At 39.7% G+C, this 22,032-nt stretch overlaps 1 protein-coding gene across 1 annotated transcript in view; it reads right to left on the reverse strand.

The window, feature by feature from the left end:
- ASXL3 (ASXL transcriptional regulator 3) overlaps positions 1-22,032 on the reverse strand; it is a 196,229-nt gene that overhangs the window by 64,415 nt on the left and 109,782 nt on the right. Inside the window, exon 8 of the mRNA XM_070361800.1 lies at positions 12,556-12,719. Within this exon, the coding sequence (XP_070217901.1) occupies positions 12,556-12,719 (164 nt within the window). The remainder of the gene's footprint in view (positions 1-12,555; positions 12,720-22,032) is intronic.

Genomic DNA, 22,032 nt, shown 5'->3' on the forward strand with positions numbered 1-22,032 from the left:
AGTCCATGGGGTCGTGAAGAGTCGGACAGGACTGAGTGACGTCACTTTCACTTTTCACTTTTATGCATTGGAGAAGGAAATGGCAACCCACTCCAGTGTTCTTGCCTGGAGAATCCCAGGGACGGGGGAGCCTGGTGGGCTGCCATCTATGGGGTCGCACAGAGTCAGACACGTCACACAGAGTCAGACACGACTGAAACGACTTAGCAGCAGCAGCAGCAGCACTCCAGACCAGGCACAGTGAGGAGGAGAAATAGAGCCACTTTGCCCTGGGGCTGTTAATTTCCATGGGGAAAGACAAAAGAACAAATACGTAAACAAGTTAGTCACAGACTTTAAAGTGCAGGAAAGGAAACACAGAAAACTTAGAAAACAACCAGAGATAGTACTTTAGATGGGAGGAGAGAGAAGAAAAGCCCTTGTGAGGAGCTGATGTTGAGACTTGGTGGAAAATGAGGTGGCCTTACCAAACGATGCTGGGAAAGCATTTCTGGCAGAGCTGAGGGACAACAAAAGGCTGAGCCATCAGGTACAGGAGGGAAGACAGTGTGGCTACGTGGTACCCAGATGGAGAGCACGGGATCTCCCCTCTACCGTGCTTCGCTCCTCCAATAGAGCTTTCTCTGTAACACAAATCTAACAACAGCACGCTCCAAATGTAAAATCTTGGTATGTTCTACATTGCTTACTGACCTATGAGGCCTTTTTTAAAAGCTCACTCCACCTACCTTTCTAGCCTCAACTTTCTCCCCTCAGCTGTCTCAAATTCCGTGTGGACAGACACCATATGCTTCTCTGTCTGTCCTGGCCGCAAGGGAGCATGATGTAGGAGAACATCACCTTGGGGGTGGACAAATCTGTTTTCATATTCTGGTGTCCATGTTTTTATTTGGAAGAGGCTGGGTAAGACCTTTTCTTTCCTTATCCTCAGTTTCCAGGTATATAAGACAGGAACACAGACTCTTCGAGAGCTGCTGTCAGGACTAGTAACCATCTCTGTGGGAGGCCTGGCACTGCAGGCAATCAGTATTATTACTGGTACGCATGGTTTCCTTTGCTAGGAATGCCCACCTTACTTCTTAACCTGGGAAACTTCCTCCATCATTTTGGACCTTGTTCAACAATACCTTCTCTTGAACTCTTCTCTAACTCCCACAGACAGGATATAACCACCTCCTCTATGTTCCCTTGGGACTTCACTGGTAGCTCAGCTGGTAAAGAATCCACTTGCAATGCAGGAGACTCCCATTCGATTTCTGTGTTGGGATGGTTCCCTGGAGAAAGGATAGGTTACCCACTTGCAGTATTCTTGGGCTTCCCGATGGCTCAGGGTAAAGAATCCACCTGCAATGCAGGAGACCTGGGTTCAATCCCCGGGTTGGGAAAAGCCCGTTGAGGAGGGCATGTCAACCCACTCCAATATTCTTGCCTGGAGAATCCCCATGGGCAGAAGAGCCTGGTGGGCTACAGTCCATGGGGCCTCAAAGAGTCAGACATGACTGAATGACTAAGCGCAGCAAATGTCCCCTTAGCACAATGCATATGCTACCACCACAGCACTGTTCTCACCTACAGGCTTTTCTCTCTCTCTTCTCTAACCATTACTTCTCTCAGGATATGAACTGTAAGTATTAACATCTGTATCATCAATGCTTTCCCAGGCAGCACTAGTAGTAAAGAACTACCTGCCAATGCAGGAGACATAGAGATGCGGGTTTGATGCCAGGGTCAGAAAGATTCCCTGCAGGACAGCATGGCAACCCACTCCAGTATTCTTGCCTAGAGAATCCCAGGGACAGAGGAGCCTGGTGGGCTACAGTCCACAGGGTCACAAAGAACTGGACACAACTGAAGCGACTTAGCATGCACGCACAGGTTACATAAACGTTGGCTGAATGAATGGACCATATATCCTTCCCCAAACCACTAGAATTGGCTTTCCATCCATATCATTCTACTTCCTCAAAGGGTGTGTCAGTCAGGAACCCAGCAGGCACAGGTGACTCATTCAAGTTAGCATTCTTCAAAGACAGCAGATTAAACGGACTATTTATAAAGATGTGGGCAGGATGCAGCCAAACCACGGAGGATAGTGCAATAAGCCAGAGCGAATGATGCGGGCAAGTATTTGACCTGAAGGGTGAGGGGAGAAGGGAGTGACTGGAACTTGGAGAGGGATGTGTGGCACAGACTTTCTGATAGAAGCTGGTCAATGGATGTGGCCTCTATTGTCCATGAAGGGCAGGTGAGGGGCTCAGTCTCACTCTGCTTCCTCCCCTGCTGGGGCATCCCAACAGCTGAAACCAATTAAGAGTCCAGGAGCCTTCTCATCCTCCTCCTGAGTGATTCAGGCCAGAAGCATATATTAACATGGGCCTCTGAGAGAAGTTGTGGAGGGACTCATGATGGTGCAGAGTGGGATCACGCAGCCCAGTGGGGTAAGGTGAGTGACTGTATGGAGGGGAGACCTGAAGAGGGGAGACACAGCAGGTCGGGGGCCACCTTCACAGAAGGGGCCCAATGAGCAGTGTGAGGGAGGGGTCAAGCAGGAAGGGAAAGGTGCAGGGGAGGTGGGGAGGTGGGCAGTCATGGAGAGTGAGAGCCTCAGGCTGGCAAGGAGGCCATTCCCATGGGGAGGTAAGGTGGCCAAGATGGAAGACTGACTGACTTCCAGGAGGTTCATGGACTATTTAGAAATATTGAGAGTAACAGAACACTGTCAGTGTTGGACAGCTATATAAAGGGACAAAGCTAGGATAAACCAGGAGGCATTAGGTTAGTTTATAAGCATTAGTGTGAATTCACAGTTTACAAGCTATAGAGATGCATGTAGAAATAAATGTAAATGGAAACTGTTTTACAGTTATGGACTGTGAATAGGCTCATACTCTTTCTCCTGTAAGATGTGCCTTGTCACCAAGACACAGAAGGTTGTCACACACACAAACATGCACATACATGTATGAATGCACGCATTCCTGCATATACAGACCTGCATATATTTCATAAGTCTGTCCCAGATCTGGGAGCAGCCATACCTCAACAGCAAAGAACATAGGTATAGTGAGATCTTGATTTCTAAATACTACCTTCCAGTAAAGGGAACTAAGGTTCCTTGGAGAAGGGGTGCATTCCAGGGCTGGGGCAGGCAAAGTATAAGATGAGACTGGAACAATTCCATGTGTTTCAAAGTAATGAGATATTCAAAGAGTGATGGAGACACTTTAGAAGACAGAGGAACCAGCTTGAACAGGCTCCTAGTGACCAAATGTGGACAGCTGAGCATAATAACCTGCTAAAAAACTAGGGAACAATGAAGAAACCAGAGAGATAGGAGTAAGTGGAAAACTGACAGGCTGAAGAGGAACAGGATTAAAAGGAAGTCCTTACAAAATACTATTTAATTACAAAGAAAAAATAAGTAATGTTACCCTGGAGAAGCCTTGGGGGATACATTTTAATAGAATGTTCAAGTGATCAACATCAGTATCAGGAGAAATCAAATTTGTGCCAGCTCATAGGTGCAAGGAGAACACATCATCATTTGTCATATTCCTCCTCCTGATAAAATCTGAATCTGATCACTAGGAAACATCACACAAACTAACATTGGCTTATAATCTTCAAAAGTGTCAAAATCACAAAGTCAAGGGAAGACTGAAGAACTATTCCAGAATGAAGGAGACTAAAAAGATATGACAACTAAATACAATGACAGATTTGATACTAAAAGGATCTTGTTACTAAAAGTGACATTACTGGGACAGGTGGCTAAACGTGAATAGAGTCTAAGAATTACACAGTAAGAATCATAAATGCCAGTTTTCTGATCTTGATTGGCTACACTGTGCTTATGTAAGAGGATGCCCTTGCTTGCAGGAAAAACAAAACAAAACAAAAACAGGCTTAAAGTCGTAATATATTGGGGACAGGGGGTCTGATGGATAATGAGGCTTGAAACTTCTCTACTATATTTTTAAGTCTTCTAATAGTTTGTTATTATTTCAAAGCCATGGTTTTTCCAGTAATCATGTATGGATGTGAGAGCTGAGGACCATAAAGAAGGCTGAGTACAAAATAATTGATGCTTTTGAATTGTGGTGCTGGAGAAGATTCTTGAGAGTCCCTTGGACTGCAAGGAGATCAAACCAGTCAATCCTAAATGAAATCAATTCTGAATATTCATTGGAAGGATCGATGCTGAAGCTGAAGCTCCAATATCTGGCCAGCTGACACGAAGAACTCACTCATGGAAAAAGACCCTGATGCTGGGAAGACTGAAAGCAGCAAAGCGGGCGACAGAGGATGAGATGATTGGATGGCATCACTCACTCAACGGACATGAGTTTGAGCAGACTCTTGGAGATGGTGAAGGGCAGGGAAGCCTGGTATGCTGCAGCCCCAGGGTGACAGAGAATTGGACACGACTTAGCGACTGAACAACAACAGCAAAATTAAAAACAAAGGAAGACAGAGGCATTGTTCTTGCTGATGCAGTAGTCCATATATACATTAGTCTCTACAGACAGCCTCCTGGAGCAAAGCAGAGAAAAGGAGGCATAGAGTGGATCTAAAGGAATGAAGGAAAGATGTCCCCCTTACCCCCTGTGACCTCCTAAAGTCCATTTGACACTGCTGCCCGCACATAATCTCATTGATGATCTCACAGATTTGCTATTTTCTATCTATTCCCTGGCTGCCCCCCATACCCTTTGTAATATGCACTTCCTCACAAATATGTCTTTTTCTGGAATGATTATATCTCACAGTATCATCAAATCCCATAGCTGACACTATAATCTATGTAGATTGTAATCATTAATTACATTTTCTCCAGTTAAAAAACTTGATCACATAATCATTTCTGGACATTTCCTGTAATAGAAGCATCTCAACCCAACACGTTAGAAATAAAACTCCATACCTACCCCATTACAGGGAACAACGATAGTTGACGTCCCCCTCAAACCCCTATTGCACAGCCTCTAACAGAACTTCCTAAAAACCAAATTTCTAAAGTATTCCTGAATTCCTCACAGTGCACCATTTTACTTTTGGAGATGATGAGCACTCTAAAGTTCAAGATTAGGCCTGGCTGCTTTAAACCAATTTGAATATTCCATTTTCCCCCAGCTAGAGTCATTGTTTAAGTGGACAGGTGATCCATATAGTACCTTAGGTACTATATGAGTCATATAGTGACTCTTGGGTCTTGTTTTTGAAATACTAGGACAGAAGTATCAATATGTAATAGGAAGGAAAGGCGCAGGGCACAACTTATGAAGGAATGACACAGTCCAAGGACACAACATAAACCAATTAAAATCAAATGGGTCCAAGATGGCAGACAAGCAGACTTTGACTAGACTTTGATCCTCAATCAGCAAGCTAAATGGCACACCCAGAGGCTTCAGGACAGTTCCAAAACACTAGCAAAAGACCAAGGAGTGGGCCCAATTCCTGGAAATCTCCATCCCTTCCCCAAAATAGTTGGAATAACCCTCCCACTCATTAGCATATGAAATTACCCAGCCCATAAAAACCAACCACAGCACATTTCAAGGCCGCCAGATTCTGCCCTCTGCGATGGCTCATACTCTCTCCAGACTCACCCTCTGCAGTGGCCCTTACTCTCTCTATGGAGTGTGCTTCTCCCTGAATCTGAAGAAATCCACATATTACCTATCCCTTTGTCTATCACTAAATTCCTTCTGTGATGAGGCATCAAGAACCTGAGCTCCATTATGTCCTGAAACCAGTACCGTGGGTTTGGGCTGGAAGGCAATGGCACCCCACTCCAGTACTCTTGCCTGGAAACTCCCATGGATGGAGGAGCCTGGTGGGCTGCAGTCCATGGGGTCGCTAAGGGTCGGACACAACTGAGCGACTTCACTTTCACTTTTCACTTTCATACACTGGAGAAGGAAATGGCAACCCACTCCAGTACTCTTGCCTGGAGAATCCCAGGGATGGGGGATCCTGGTGGGCTGCTGTCTATGGGGTCGCACAGAGTTGGACATGAATGAAGCAACTTAGCAGCAGCAGCAGCAAGTCCTGACCACGTGGGTTTGTGTCTCACCCTGGATTTTGGCTGGGTTGGAGTCCCAGCATATGGGTTCAAGTCCCAATCTGAGGTAAACACAAATAGCTTCAAATATGTTCCCTAAGAATGTGAACCAAGAGAAAAACACCAAGTTTTTAAAAATTCAGGTAGCCATCTTACCACAAAGGGATTCAAGTTTAGAATAGTGCCAACTACAAGGGAAAAGATTTTTTAAATGAATTCTTTAAACATAGTTAAACTGGTCGGTGATAACTGAATCCTTGGACTAACAACTAGAAGCCTACTCCAACCTCCATCTTACAACTACCTGAGCCAATAAATCCCCTTTATATTTAAGTAAGTTTGAGTTCAGTTTTCTGTTAATTGCAGCATAACATGTGTGAGGTAAAATTAAAATAAACTAGATGTGACAAGGTTATAAAACAACTAGGAATATGTAAAATACGTAATCTAAGATAAACAGTCCTCTAGAAAAAGAAAGGAAAAGTACAAACATGGAAAAAAAAAATACCAGAAAGGCTGGCTTAATGGTAAATGGGGAACCCAGCCTCCCTTATTTTAAAGGTGTCATAATGAATTACACTTTGGCTTCACATGGCCCAGAATAGGAGAGCCTGTAGGACTGCTTCAGGGGAGAACTCGGGCAGTAACCTGGGCAGTCAACGGAAGAAGACAAGAAAGCTGAGAATTTCAAATTTTGTAAAAATATGTGAAATCAGGCTTTCATACAAGTGAAATTTCACATAACTGCACTACCTTCCACTGACTCAAGTAAATCTGTGTAATCAGATTCACATCTCCATGCCTTTCCTACTCCTTCTGGCCTAGAAAATGGTGATGTTCACCTCCTTTTGGATTTTTATAAACTGAACAGAAATAGAGCAGTTTTGGAAGCTTGTTGCATTCAGTTGCCTGTTCCTTGCTGCTGGGAGAGAGGGCTGAGCTCAGCTCCAGCAGAGCAGAGACACAGTTCTCAATTTCTCAATGTCGAATGTGGATGGGGCCACAGAGTCTTCCTGTCCTCCCAAATAACCCTAGATAGTATCTCCAGTTGCCTCCAGACCTTCTACAAACCCATCCCACAGGCAGTGTCATTTACTCCCACTCTTCAGGGTTGAAATATGCAGGGAGTTCAGTCCTTTCATTTCTTCTCCAAGGCCTAATGTCTTAGGTCAGACTCTTAAACTCTCTTTTTTTTAATTAATTTATTTTTTATTGAAGGATAATTGCTCTATAGAATTTTGTTTTTTTGTAAAACCTCAACATCAATCAGCCATAGATGTACATATATCCCCTCCCTTCCGAACCTCCCTCCAATTTCCCTCCCCACCCCACCCCTCTAGGTTGATACAGAGCCCCTGTTTGAGTTTCCTGAGCCACACTGCAAATTCCCATTGGCTATCTATTTTACGTATGGCAATGTAAGTTTCCATGTTACTTTTTCCATACATCTCACCCTCTCCTCCCCTCTCCCCATGTCTGCAAGTCTATTCTCTATGTCTGTTTCTCCACTGCTGCCCTGTAAGTAAATTCTTCAGTACTATTTTTCCAGATTCTATATATGCATTAGAATACAATATCTTTTTCTTTCTGACCTACTTCACTCTATATAAAAGGTTTCAGGTTCATCCACCTCATTAGAACTGACTCAAATCTGTTCCTTTTTATGGCTGAGTAATATTCCATTGGGTATATGTACCACAACTTCTTTATCCATTGATCTGTCAATGGACATCTAGGTTGCTTCCATGTGCTAGCTGTTGTAAATAGTGCTGCAATGAACAATGGGATACATGTGTCTTTTTCAATTTTGGTTTCCTCACGGTATATGCCTAGGAGTGGGATTGTTGGATCCTATGGTGGTTTTATTCCTAGTTTTTTAAGGAATCTCCATACTGTCTTCTACAGTGGCTGTATCAATGTACATTTCTACCAACAGTGCAAGAGCATTCCCTTTTCTTCACACTCTCCAGCATTTAATGTTTGTAGACTTTTTGATGATGGCCATTCTGACCCATGTGAGGTGACATCTCATTGTAGTTTTGATTTGAATTTCTCTAATAAGGAGCGATGTTGAGCATCTTTTCATGTGTTTCCTAGCCATCTGTATGTTTGTTTAGGTCTTTTTCCCATTTTTTTATTGGGTTGTTTGTTTTTCTGATATTGAGTTGTATGAGCTGCTTGTATATTTTGGAAATTAATCCTCTGTCAGTTGTTTCATTTGTTATTATTTTCTCCCATTCTGAGGGCTGTCTTTTCACTGTGTTTATAGTTTCCTCTGCTGTGCAAAAGTTTTTAAGTTTAATCAGGTCCCACGTGTTTACTTTTGTTTTTATTTCTGTTACTCTAGGAGGTGGATCATAGACGATCTTGCTTTGATTTATATCATCCCTAAGGAGACAAAAGAACTGTACACAGAAAATTATAAGACACTAATGAAAGAAATCGGGGGCTTCCCTGGTGGCTCAGAGGTTAAAGCGTCTGCCTGGAATGCAGGAGACCCGGGTTCGATCCCTGGGTCTGGAAGATCCCCTGGAGAAGGAAATGGCAACCCACTCCAGTACTCTTGCCTGGAGAATCCCATGGAGGGAGGAGCCTGGTTGGCTACAGTCCATGGGGTCGAAAAGAGTCGGACACAACTGAGCGACTTCACTTTCACTTTCACTTCAATGAAAGAAATCAAGGACAACATATAGAGAAATATACCGTGTTCCTGGATGGGAAGAATCAATATAGTGAAAATGAGTATACTACCAAATGCAATCTACAGATTCAATGTGATCCCTATCAAATTACCAATGGTATTTTTCACAGAAGTAGAACAAAAAAATTCCACAATTCATATGGAAATTTGAAATATGGAAAATTGAAACTTCCATATGGAAATTGTGAAATATGAATTTCACAATTTCATATGGAAACACAAAAGACCCCGAACAGCCAAACCAGTCTTGAAAATGAAGAATGGAGCTGGAGGAATCAACCTTCCTGACTTCAGGTTATACTACAAAGCTACAGTCATTAAGCCAGTATGGTACTTGCACAAAAACATAAATATAGACCAATGGAACAAGGTAGAAAGCCCAGAAATAAACCCATGCACCTATGATTACCTTATTTTTGAAAAAGGAGGCAAGAATATACAATGGGGCAAAGACAGCCTCTTCAATAAATGGTGCTGGGAAAACTGGACAGCTACATGTAAAAGAATGAAATCAGAACACTGCCTAACACCATACTCAAAGATAAACTCATAATGGATTAAAGACCTAAATGTAAGAAACTATAAAACTCTTAGAGGAAAACACAGGCAGAACACTAGATGACATAAATCAAAGCAGACTCTTAATCTCTTATCTCAACTACTGTCTTTATCTCTTATCCAGTCTCCCTGGGTCTTATCTTTCTGCCAGTCCAATACATTATTTACAGGGCTACTGGCTTCTAAGAGAAAATAAGGACTGACTTTATTTATTCTTTGGATCTTCTTCTCCTGCCCTAGGTCCAGGCATTAAAATATTTACTTAAATTATTTTATGTATGCTGCTTCTCATTTGAGAAATCTCTTGAGTACCCCCTGGTTTCAGAAAAAGCTAAAGAGTTGATTCTGCAACCAGGTGATCCAGGTTGTAGACCACACTGCCCTTTAGCACAGTATCCTACATACACACAGCAGGTCTTTGTAAATGACAAGCTCTCCTTCTGTAAAATGCACTTTCTCTTGATGCTACTTCCAAAACACCTTCAAGGTGCAAGTTAAGCATCTGTTTCATCATAAAATTTTCTTCAGTACTACTTTCAAATTAAAGTTCTTCACCCTCTCTGCCTTCTGAGGACTTTCTTTATACTTCTATTTATGTGACTCTCCCTGGTCTTATACTAAATTTCCCATAGATCTATGCAGTTATCAGACTTCTTTCCTAGTAAACAGGAAGCTATATTTCAGGATAAGCTTGTCTTTCTCCTCCACCTGCTATTCCTCTGCAAGATTTATTCTTGAAGCCTCTGTATTTAGCAAAGTAATAATACATGCTCTGTAAATATTTCTTGAATACATAATTTCCCACTGAACTACCTGTTCTTTGAGGACAGATAATCGTGCCTTATTCATTTATATGCCTCACAGTGACTGGAAAACACTGAGTAACAGAAACTGCTACAGGTTGGTTTAAATATTAGACTTATTCAGAGTGGCCTTCTGGGTTACTGAAATACTTGGCTAATCCTAAGACAATCTGTCATTTCTTCATTGCAAAAAGATGTGAGTATTTTATATATGCTGAATCTCATTCTAGCAACAGGAGGTAGAACTGTAAACAAGATAAACTGCACATACCTTGAAGTGGAGGGAATAGTTGTATAGCTAATAAGTTCACTGTCCCCCAAATAAATAAAGTTTTTCTAAATACCTGAACGCAATGCTCAGTCATACCAACTTGAAACCCAGGAATTATCAGCCACTTCTCCCGAAATCCTGCTTCAAGTGTTATTTGGCAAAATGTAAACTTGCTGCCCCTGGATGACAGTGATGATGGCAGCAGTGGGGACTGGTGATGGTGACTGCATCATCCTATTCCTTTTCCCTTGTAGCTCAGCTGGTAGAGAATCTGCCTGCAATGCAGCAGACCTGGGTTTGATCCCTGGGTCTGGAAGATCCCCTGGAGAAGGAAATGGCAACCCACTCTAGTACTCTTGCCTGGAGAATCCCAAGGACAGAGAAGCCAGGCAGGCTACAGTCCATGGGGTCGCAAGAGTTGGACACAACTTAGCAGCTAAACCACATTCCTTTTCAAGTTCAATGCTATTCCTCAAATTCAAGCCCTCACTTTGCCTTCTGGAACAACTAAAATGACTTTCTAACAACCCTTTCCACTTTCATGCTTCCCATCTCTAACATTCCCTTTTCAGTATTGCCAGAATAATTTTCTTAAGAAGTAGTGATCTTATTACACAGCTCTGCTCAAAAGCCCTCAATGGCTTTGCATTGCAAACACAGCAAGAACACCGTTCAGACTTCTTAGCCTTATACTCAAAGCATCTTCTAAAATCGACTTCTAATTTGTCATTCCAGACCCATTGGTATTGCTGTTCCTATAATCCAGACTCCGCTCACAATTCACTTTTGATTTTGTATATTTGAATCTTTCACATAAAACACATCTCCACCTATTTCATTCAAATTCTGCCTCTACTTCTAGGCCCAATTCAAGGATCTTGAATTTGTCTGTGATTTTTTTTCCCTTCTACATATAAAAGTTCAATTTACTTTGTGCTTTTCTCTCTATGTTCACCTGTTTCTAACTCATATTTTCATTATTTAGGATTATAGCTTCTGTATCCAACTTGAGTGTATTTAATCACTGATTGAATAAATATGTAATAGGCACTTACTGTATTTCTGTTATTCAAAAGCACCAAATATTTATTATATTCAGAATATTGAATAAATTTCAAACAAAACTGCACAAAAATCAAAACAGTATTTTTCTAAAATGAACAATAATATCCACCAAATAGATACAAAAGAATGGTAGAAAACAGCAGCTCATCAAATTTTAAGTATGTATGAAAAAGTTGGTAAGTTAGAAGAAAAGAGAATCAAATAAAAAGCTAAGAATATTTGTTCAAAATAATATGGAAATATTGAATCAACCTTGCTCATATCAATTTATGGATGTGTCTCTAGTTTTGAGATGCAAATTTATAAACACATGCATAATATGTCCATCAACTGGGAACTACATACAGTGTCAACTCTTATTGAAATGAAAATTGCAAGGAAATGTTTCCTTAGTTACCATTTAATAATTTTTGTGAAATTTAATAAAAGTTTATGTGATGAAATATTTTTTTTCTTTTCAAAGCAAACAGCTTTAGAAGATGATTGATGCCTGCTATTATGAGTCTATATTTGTACTTCCTTATTTTAGAAGCTTTTCAAAAATACAAAAATACACTGAAAGCATTTCCAGTTCAACTAAATATAAAGATAAAACGTGATTATTTATAGGCAATCATATTCATGATGATAGACTTTCAGAAACCAACTCCAAACATAAATTTTAAATGCTTTTTGGAAAGAGTTGAGAATGAAAACATTTACATAATTTCTTAGAAACCCTGGCTTTTTATTGCTGCACTTCAATATTCCCTCAGGGCAAAGGAGCAGCTACTTCAAAGATTTATTTGATAATGGAACCTTTGATTTCTTTGTTTTTCCTTCCCAATGTGGGTAGGTCTGTTGTTTCCACTCTATGGCAATGTGCTATATTTTAAAATTTGAATTGGCTCACTAGTGATAATAAAAAATGAGTCTGTTTTGGCAGATTAAGCAAACACACCAATGCCAGCAATAAGTATATAAGTTACATAAATATACTAGACTATTACAAAACCATCCACTCAGGTATCAGTCATCTTCGATAACAGACCTGCCACTTCATAATGATATAACTGGTAACTGATATCAAATGTCTGAAACTTCTACTTACCTGCCTATCCACTTCTGGGAGCAAAAGCAGGAGGTACTGTTGAAAATGCTGAGGTAAGGAAGCAAATGTATGTTTATTTATTAATGCCCTCAAGTTAGTGTTGACAAGAATAGATCCCGGGGTTTCTATGTCAATGTCCTCAGCTTTGGTCCATTTCAAGTGTCCTGTGATAAATAAGCAAGAGGTATGAATTCACTATAGATTGGGAAAACATACACCTGTACACACACATAAAATGTATACTGAAGGTATATATATATTCAATAATGTACTTAATTGTGTCTCTTTTCAGAGTGACATTTCAGAAGAAAATCTCCAAAGCTTCTTTGCGTTTCTATCTTGCCTTAGTTGCCTTTAATTTTCATAATGTCTACTTCACTCAATACCATCTGTTTATTTAACCCAACATAGCACCAGGTCTAGATAAAGTTGATAAAGATATCTGGAATGCAGCATTAAAAATGAGTCAAAAATGCAGGATAGAGCAAAAATACAGGGAATAGATTAAGTAGTCAGGATGCACATTTATAGGAGTTTGAGAACGAAAAAACACAGCAGATCACAGAGGGGCAATATTTGAAGAGCAAATGTCTCTCCAAGTTTTAGAACTAAAAAATGACAAGAGTCCTCAGAAAAAGCAACACACCAAATCACAAAAAGGATAAATACTCATTCCTTCATCTGATGTGTTGAAACAGCAAAATATCAAAAATAAAAAGAGTATCTTAAAATTATTTTGAGCAAAAACAGATTACCCGCAAAGAGATCAATATAAGACCCAAGAATCACATTACCAATAAATAACAGATGACAATGAAATATCTTCAAAGGGACAAAAGAAAATACGTTTTGATCTAGAATTTAATTAATAAAAATGTCCCTCTAAATGGCAATGATAGCAATGATATAAGAATATTTTCAGTACTATCCAAAATGGAAATTCTCTCAGATATGCAGATGAGACCACACTAATGACAGAAACAGAAGAGGAACTAAAGAGCCTCTTGATGAGGGTGAAAGAATAGAGTAAAAAGCTGGCTTAAAACTCAGCATTCAAAAAAAACCTAACATGGTGACATCTGGTCCCATCACTTCATGGAAATAGATGAAGAAAAAGTGGAAACAGTAACAGATTTTATTTTCTTGGGCTCCAAAATCACTGCCAATGGTGACTGCAGCCACAAAATTAAAAGATTTTTTCTTCTTGGAAGAAAAGCTATGACAGACCTAGGCAGTGTATTAAAAAGCAGAGACATCACTTTGCTGACAAAGGTCCGTATAGTCAAAGTTATGGCTTTTCTGTAGTCACGTACAGATGTGAGAGCTGGACCATAAAGAAGGCTGAGTGCTGAAGAATTGATGCTTTCAAATTGTGGTGCTGGAGAAGATTCTTGAGAGTCCTTTGGACTGCAAGGAGATTAAACCAGTCAATCCTAAAGGAAATCAACCCTGAATATTCATTGGAAGGACTGATGCTGAAGCTGAAGCTCCAATACTTTGGCCACCTGATGCAAAGAGCCAACTCACTGGAAAAAGACCGTGATGCTGGGAAAGATTGAGCACAAGAGTACAAAGGGGCAACAGAGGATGAGAAGGCTGGATGGCATCACTCTCTCAATGGACATGAGTTTGAGCAAACTTGGGAGATAGTGAAGGATAGGGAAGCCTGGAGTACTGCAATTCATGCGGTTACAAAGAGACAGACACAACTTAGCAACTGAATAATAGTCCCTTAGAGAATCATGCTGAAAAATCACTAGTGCATGCTTTTAACAAACAAAGAAATTAACTCAAAGAAAGAATGGGTGGGTTGCAGAAGTAATAAAAAACCAGAAGATGAATAGACATGAGTAACTCCAAATAAATACTAACAGAGGAAAATAAAACTAACATGAATTAAAATGGAAAAAAGAAAAAGAAAACAGTACACAATTGCATGAGAGATGATACAGTGTGATTGAAATGAGAATGCTATATAACTCTGGCACTGTTTGAGAACAAAAGAGATACCATCTAGTTTTTAACTTTGTTAAAACTCTATAGGTAGAGTCTACAGGTGTCACTGGGAAAAATGAAAGACTTAGAACTTCCAAATAAATTCCTGGAAAGAAAACTCAATCACATGAAGTCATTAAAAAAAATTTAATTAAGTCCAACACAATAAAAAAATATACAAGTGGATTTTCATATTAGTTTTTAAAAGTAACACAATCCAATTATATGCTGCCTTACAAGAGATACACTTAAAATAACGATCAAGAAAACCAAAAACGAGGAGAAAAACTCAAAACAGCAGGAAGACATTGAACACAACAAGAAAAGCAAAACTATAATATTAACATCAGATAAAGATAAAGCTTTAGAAAAAAAAAACAAAAAAACCTTTTTTGGAGTAAGAAAATAATTCCTTAGGTATAAAATGAATTCACTGGGAAAATACAATGACCTTAAGCCTGGATCCATTTAAACTGCATAACATTCAAAATTTAAAATTGAGATAATTAAAAATAGAAATTGGTACTCCATAATGCTAATGGGATATCTGGACATATTTTATCAGACAGCAGATGGTGAAGAAGCTGCCTGCAATACAGGAGACTTGGGTTCAATCCCTGGGTCAGGAAAATCTCCTGAAGAAGGGAATGGCTACCTACTCCAGGATTCTTTCCTGGGAAATCTCATGGACAGAGGAGCCTGCTGGGCTACAGTCCATGGGGTCACAAAGAGCTGGACATGACTAAGTGACTAACATTGAGGTAACAGGTAAAAAACTTGTCTTAAGAATGAAGAAGACTTTAAAAACTCTATAATCAATCTTAAACCAATGAATTTAAGCACTGAACTAAAGCATTTTCTTTTAGTCAGCACTCAAGAAACAGTTTAAAAAAAATACCCAAAACAGACCTGTGAGTCTCAACAAATACTGAAAAATAATAGAAAATCTCATCTCTCTATCCACAAAGAAGTAAACTTAGATATCAATAACAGAAATGTAGCAACTCTTTGGTCTTCCCACACCCATTATATGTTTGGAAACTTGGAAGCAAACTTACAAGTAACTCATAAGTTAAAAAATTTTGTAATGGAAATTACAAAATATTTAGATTCTAAGTGACATGCCAAAATTTGTAAAAAGCAGCTAAATTGGTTATAAAGATAAATTGTGCATATTTAAGAGAAGAAAAAATACTGAAAATTCAAGAGTTGAGTGTGCAAATCAAGAAGTTAATGAATGAACTATAGAATAAAAACTGAAAAAGAAAGACTGTAAAGAAGCAGAATGGATATTCATAAATAGAAAAGAACAATTATGACCATCAAGAACAGATAAAGGATTTTTTCATTAACAATAAAACAGGTATACCTCTAAAGAGAGATAGCTTAAATAAACATTAATAGGAATAAAAGATAGGCATATAATTTGAGGTATAGTATAGATTCAAAGGCAAATACAATGAAAATTAGATTTAAAAAAGTATGTGTGTGTGGATGCTCAGTCGTGTTAGACTGATGGCAGGCTCCTCTGTCCATGGAATTTTCCAGGCAAGAATGCTGGAGTGGGTTGCCATTTCCTTCTCAAGGGAATCATCCTGACCCAGGGATTGAACCTGCATCTCTTGCATCTCCTGCCCTGGCTGAGATAGATGTAAAAAGCATACTACTATGATTTTAGCCAATACTTTTGAACACATCCCCGGTGGCTAAGATGGTAAAGAGTCTGCCTACAATGCAGGAGACCCAGGTTCGATCCCTGGGTTGGGAAGATCCTTCGGAGAAGGATGGCAACCCACTCCAGTACTCCTCCCTGGAAAATCCCAGGGACGGAGGAGCCTGGTAGGCTACAGTCCATGGGGTCACAGAGTCGGACAGGACTGAGTGACTTCACTTTCATCACAGACTCTTCAGTTAAAACTTTACGGTTCCCTGGTGGCTCAGACGCTAAAGCATCTGTCTACAATGTGGGAGACCCAGGTTCAATCCCTGGGTCGGGAAGATCTCCTGGAGAAGGAAATGGCAACCCACTCCAGTATTCTTGCCTGGAAAATCCCATGGACGGAGGAGCCTGGTAGGGTACAGTCCATGGGGTCGCAAAGAGTCGGACATGACTTCACTTTCACTTTTGAACAGATAAACTAAAATATTTCAAGTTCACAAATTTTCAAATTATATTAAAAATAGCAAGCCTCAATAAATTTGTGTAAATTCTTATAAAATAAATAAAAAACCCTCCTACTCAAAGTGTACACACATCACATATTACAAACAGCTCTGAAGACTAATTTTACCAATACATCAAGCAACTCTCCCACCACTTATATAGATATATATTCTAGAGAATAAGTAAAGAAAGAAAGCTCTTAAATTTACTTTATGAAATTAATATAACTTATTTCAAAATAAGGACATACAAGGATAATACAAGAGAGAATTTGTGGCCAATCTCACTTATAAACACAAAAATGTACAACAATTTTATCAATTAAAAAAAAAATCTAAAGGATTCCCAAAAAACTCCTGACATTTGTTAGGAGTGAAGTCAAATGTATGTTTGATTACAGATGTATGTTTGATACAGATGTATGTTTGATTAGCATCTTTATTTTTCTACATATTTAAAGTGTTTCACAGGAAAATAAAATAGACTACAAGGAGAAAGGAATCAGGAAGAAGTTATTTTTTCTCAGCAGGGGAGGCAAAGGCAAAACTTAGAGACAGAAATGCTGAAAATATAGAAAAGGAACCTGCTTAATTCTAATCCATGAGAGGAAGTTGGGGTCATTTACCAAGGGTGACTTTGGGAGGGAGTATTGGGGAAATGGGAAAATTGTAAAACCTTAGAAACATGTTACAGACAATGTGAGAAGTCAAACTTATGCTGTTGGTTACTATCTGGCATGGTTCAAAATATTTAAGAGTATCATAGGGAAAAAAAGAAAGATTCAGAGAGGTACATAGACTTTCATGACAAAATCAAAAAACAAGATCTATTTCAAAGATGTCCATTGAAGCAAAACTAGCTTTATAATTTCAGAACAAAGACAGAGCAGATGAACTTATTGCTAAATTTGTCACCACACAGGATGTTTAATCCCATTTTAATTATCCTAACATACTTATTCTTAATTGGCTTAAGAACAAGCTCATTATATCTGATCTTTTCTTATAGCTGACTTATCTTATCAAAGCTGGTACCTCACCTCCCTAATCAGAGGAAGAAAAGATGCAGTTATCTTAGTGTCTAATTCCTGGACACAGGCAAATTTGGCCTTGGAATACAGAATGAAGCAGGGTAAAGGCTAACAGAGTTTTGCCAAGAGAATGCACTGATCATAGCAAACACCCTCTTCCAACAACACAAGAGAAGACTCTACACATGGACATCACCAGATGGTCAACACCGAAATCAGATTGATTATATTCTTTGCAGCCAAAGATGGAGAAGCTCTATACAGTCAGCAAAAACAAGACCAGGAGCTGACTGTGGCTCAGACCATGAACTCCTTATTGCCAAATTCAGACTTAAACTGAAGAAAGTAGGGAAAACCACTAGACCATTCAGGTATGACCTAAATCAAATCCCTTATGATTATACAGTGGAAGTGAGAAATAGATTTAAGGGACTAGATCTGATAGAGTGCCTGATGAACTATGGACGAAGGTTCGTGACATTGTACATGAGACAGGGATCAAGGCCATCCCCATGGAAAAGAAATGCAAAAAAGCAAAATGGCTGTCTGGGGAGGCCTTACAAATAGCTGTAAAAAGAAGAGAAGTGAAAAGCAAAGGAGAAAAGGAAAGATAGAAGCATCTGAATGCAGAGTTCCAAAGAACAGCAAGAAGAGATAAGAAAGCCTTCCTCAGCAATCAATGCAAAGAAATAGAGGAAAACAACAGAATGGGAAAGACTAGAGATCTCTTCAAGAAAATTAGAGATACCAAGGGTACATTTCATGCAAAGATGGGCTCGATAAAGGACAGAAATCGTATGGATCTAACAGAAGCAGAAGATATTAAGAAGAGGTGGCAAGAATACACAGAAGAACTGTACAAAACAGGGCTTCACGACCCAGATAATCACAATGGTGTGATCACTGACCTAGAGCCAGACATCCTGGAATGTGAAGTCAAGTGGGCCTTAGAAAGCATCACTATGAACAAAGCTAGTGGAAGTGATGGAATTTCAGTTGAGCTATTTCAAATCCTGAAAGATGATGCTGTGAAAGTGCCGCACTCAATGTGCCAGCAAATTTGGAAAACTCAGCAGTGACCACAGGACTGGAACAGGTCAGTTTTCATCCCAATCCCAAAGAATGGCAATGCCAAAGAATGCTCAAACTACCGCACAATTGTACTCATCTCACATGCTAGTAAAGTAATGCTCAAAATTCTCCAAGCCAGGCTTCAGCAATACGTGACCCGTGAACTTCCAGATGCTCAAGCTGGTTTTAGAAAAGGCAGAGGAACCAGAGATCAAATTGCCAACATCTGCTGGATTATGGAAAAAGTAAGAGAGTTCCAGAAAACCATTTATGTCTGTTTTATTGACTATGCCAAAGCCTTTGACTGTGTGGATCACAATAAACTGTGGAAAATTCTGAAAGAGATGGGAATACCAGACCACCTGACCTGCCTCTTGAGAAACCTATATGCAGGTCAGGAAGCAACAGTTAGAACTAGACATGGAACAACAGACTGGTTCCAAATCAGGAAAGGAGTTCGTCAAGTCTGTATATTGTCACCCTGCTTATTTAACTTCTATGCAGAGTACATCATAAGAAACGCTGGGCTGGAGGAAGCATAAGCTAGAATCAAGAATGATGCTGGGAGAAATCTCAATAACCTCAGATATGCAGATGACACCACCCTTATGGCAGAAAGTGAAGAGGAACTCAAAAGCCTCTTGATGAAAGTGAAAAGTGGAGAGTGAAAAAGTGGGCTTAAAGCTCAACATTCAGAAAACGAAGATCATGGCATCTGGTCCCATCACTTCATGGGAAATAGATGGGGCAACAGTGGAAACAGTGTCAGACTTTATTTTTTTGGGCTCCAAAATCACTGCAGATGGTGACTGCAGCCATGAAATTTAAAGACGCTTACTCCTTAGAAGAAAAGTTATGACCCACCTAGACAGCATATTCAAAAGCAGAGACATTACTTTGCCAACAAATGTCCGTCTAGTCAAGGCTATGGTTTTTGCAGTGGTCATGTATGGATGTGAGAGTTGGACTGTGAAGAAAGCTGAGCACTGAAGAATTGATGCTTTTGAACTGTGGTGTTGGAGAAGACTCTTGAGAGTCCCTTGGACTTCAAGGAGATCCAACCAGTCCATTCTGAAGGAGATCAGTCCTGGGTGTTCATTAGAAGGAATGATGCTAAAGCTGAAACTCTAGTACTTTGGCCACCTCATGAGAAGAGTTGACTCATTGGGAAAGACTGATGCTGGGAGGGATTGGGGGCAGGAGGAGAAGGGGACAACAGAGGATGAGATGGCTGGATGGCATCACCGACTCGATGGACGTGAGTTTGAGTGAATTCCGGGAGTTGGTGATGGACAGGGAGGCCTGGCATGCTGGCACTTCATGGGGTTGCAAAGAGTTGGACACGACTGAGCGACTGAACTGAACTGAACTGAAAGTATAAAGTAGTTGAAGTCCAGAGAAACAGAGAAGGGACAACTGTCAAACTGCCGCACTAAGTGTCTATACTACTAAAGACAACATTAGGAGTCAATAAAATCATGGGAAAGCGTCTGATCGGGGTCAGGGGAATTACTGTAACCAAAGGGAGTTTGAAGAGCATCAATCTGAGTAAAGGTGGCAGACTCTGGAGCTCTTGTTGGCTTAAAACTTCCTATTTTCCAGAAGGGAAATCCCACAGGATTAGAACATAAAATGTCCACAGGAGATACACTCAAGCAGAGGGAAGGAGCCCATCAAAGAGGCAGACCAAAGCCTTATGTTACAAGAACTGCCCAAAGAAATACAGAAAGAGTTCAAAATCAAAGAGTTCTTCATCGTCTCAAAAAAATTACAGAGGAATAGATTCTGAAAGAGCTCAGTAAAGAAAAGCAGGCTTTTGAAGAGTGAAGTCTAAAGAAAAAATAATTATCAGAGGGCAAAATCTAGCCATCTACAACCTAAATCGAGTACCTTTCACAAAATGAAGAGACTGTAAAAATTCTATCAGGGAGCATTGACTCGATTACAATACAGTACCATGAGGTTAGTGACAAACAGGGATTATGGTAAAAAAAATAGATTTTTAAATGTTAATAATCTTGATGGACTCTTTGCGACCCTATGGACTATACAGTCCATGGAATTCTCCAGGTCAGAATACTGGAGTGGGTAGTCGCTGCCTTCTCCAGGGGATCTTCCCAACCCAGGGATTGAACCCAGGTCTGCCACATTGCAGCCAGATTCTTTACCAGCTTAGCCACCAGGGAAGCCCATTTAAAAAATAACATAACGAAAACATGGAGGTAAGTGGGATTGTAAGTGCAATTATCTCCCCCTCCTTCAAAATATATTAGCCAAAGTTTGAGTAGTTAAAAAAATTATCACTTCTATTTCAGTCTGTCACATTTTAACAGCTTTGGAGAGAACTTTCAGATATGAATACATCTTGTGGCAATGTTTAGCGATTTTGTTTTTGGTTTTACTTTCATTCTTTTTTATTATTCAGGCCAAACTTAATTAAATTTAGTATTTTTAATTAAAATGGTATAATTTGGTTTTTCTAAGATGACCTCTGACTATGGCTACACATTAGGAGATGTCAAATAGTATTTATAAAACAACAGGGAAAGTTATTGTTGATGACAGGATTTCGGGTTACTATTCAATTTTTTTACTTTCCTACATTAATTTATCTTAAAAGTACGTAACGTTTATGAAACCAGCAAAGTTGTAATTCTTCACTACGAAAAGATTAAACCTAATAAAATATACTGGAATGAATCCCAGAAGTTGGGCTCACTGAGGACATTTATTAAAATCCCCTCAGAGACATCCATTAGAAGCTTGAATTTGTTTAGCAAGCACTTTTTAAACTCCTACTGTGTGACTAGGAAGGAAGAAGCATAATTATAAATGGTATAGGTCAACGACCTCTAATTCAAGGAACTTACATTTTAGTTATGGAAATATACAAGAAATTAATACCAAAAAAGTGGTAAGAAAGATTATCATTAGTAATTTTTTGTAAATTCCATAATCCATCTCTCAGAAAACTCCATAGGTGAGGTTTTATATGTGTTTTATCCTTTGCTAAGATAAGGATATGTATGGGCTTCCCTGGTGGCTGAGTTGGTAAAAAATCTGCCTGCAAAGCAGGAGACCTGGATTTGATCTGTGGGCCTGGAAGATCCCCTGGAGAAGGAAATGGAAACCCTCTCCAGTATTATTACCTGGGAAATCCCATGGACAGAGGAGCCTGGAGGGCTACAGTCCATGGGGTCACAAGAGTCGAACATGA

This window comes from Bos mutus, chromosome 24, assembly GCF_027580195.1.
Source record: "Bos mutus isolate GX-2022 chromosome 24, NWIPB_WYAK_1.1, whole genome shotgun sequence".
NCBI lineage: Eukaryota > Metazoa > Chordata > Mammalia > Artiodactyla > Bovidae > Bos > Bos mutus.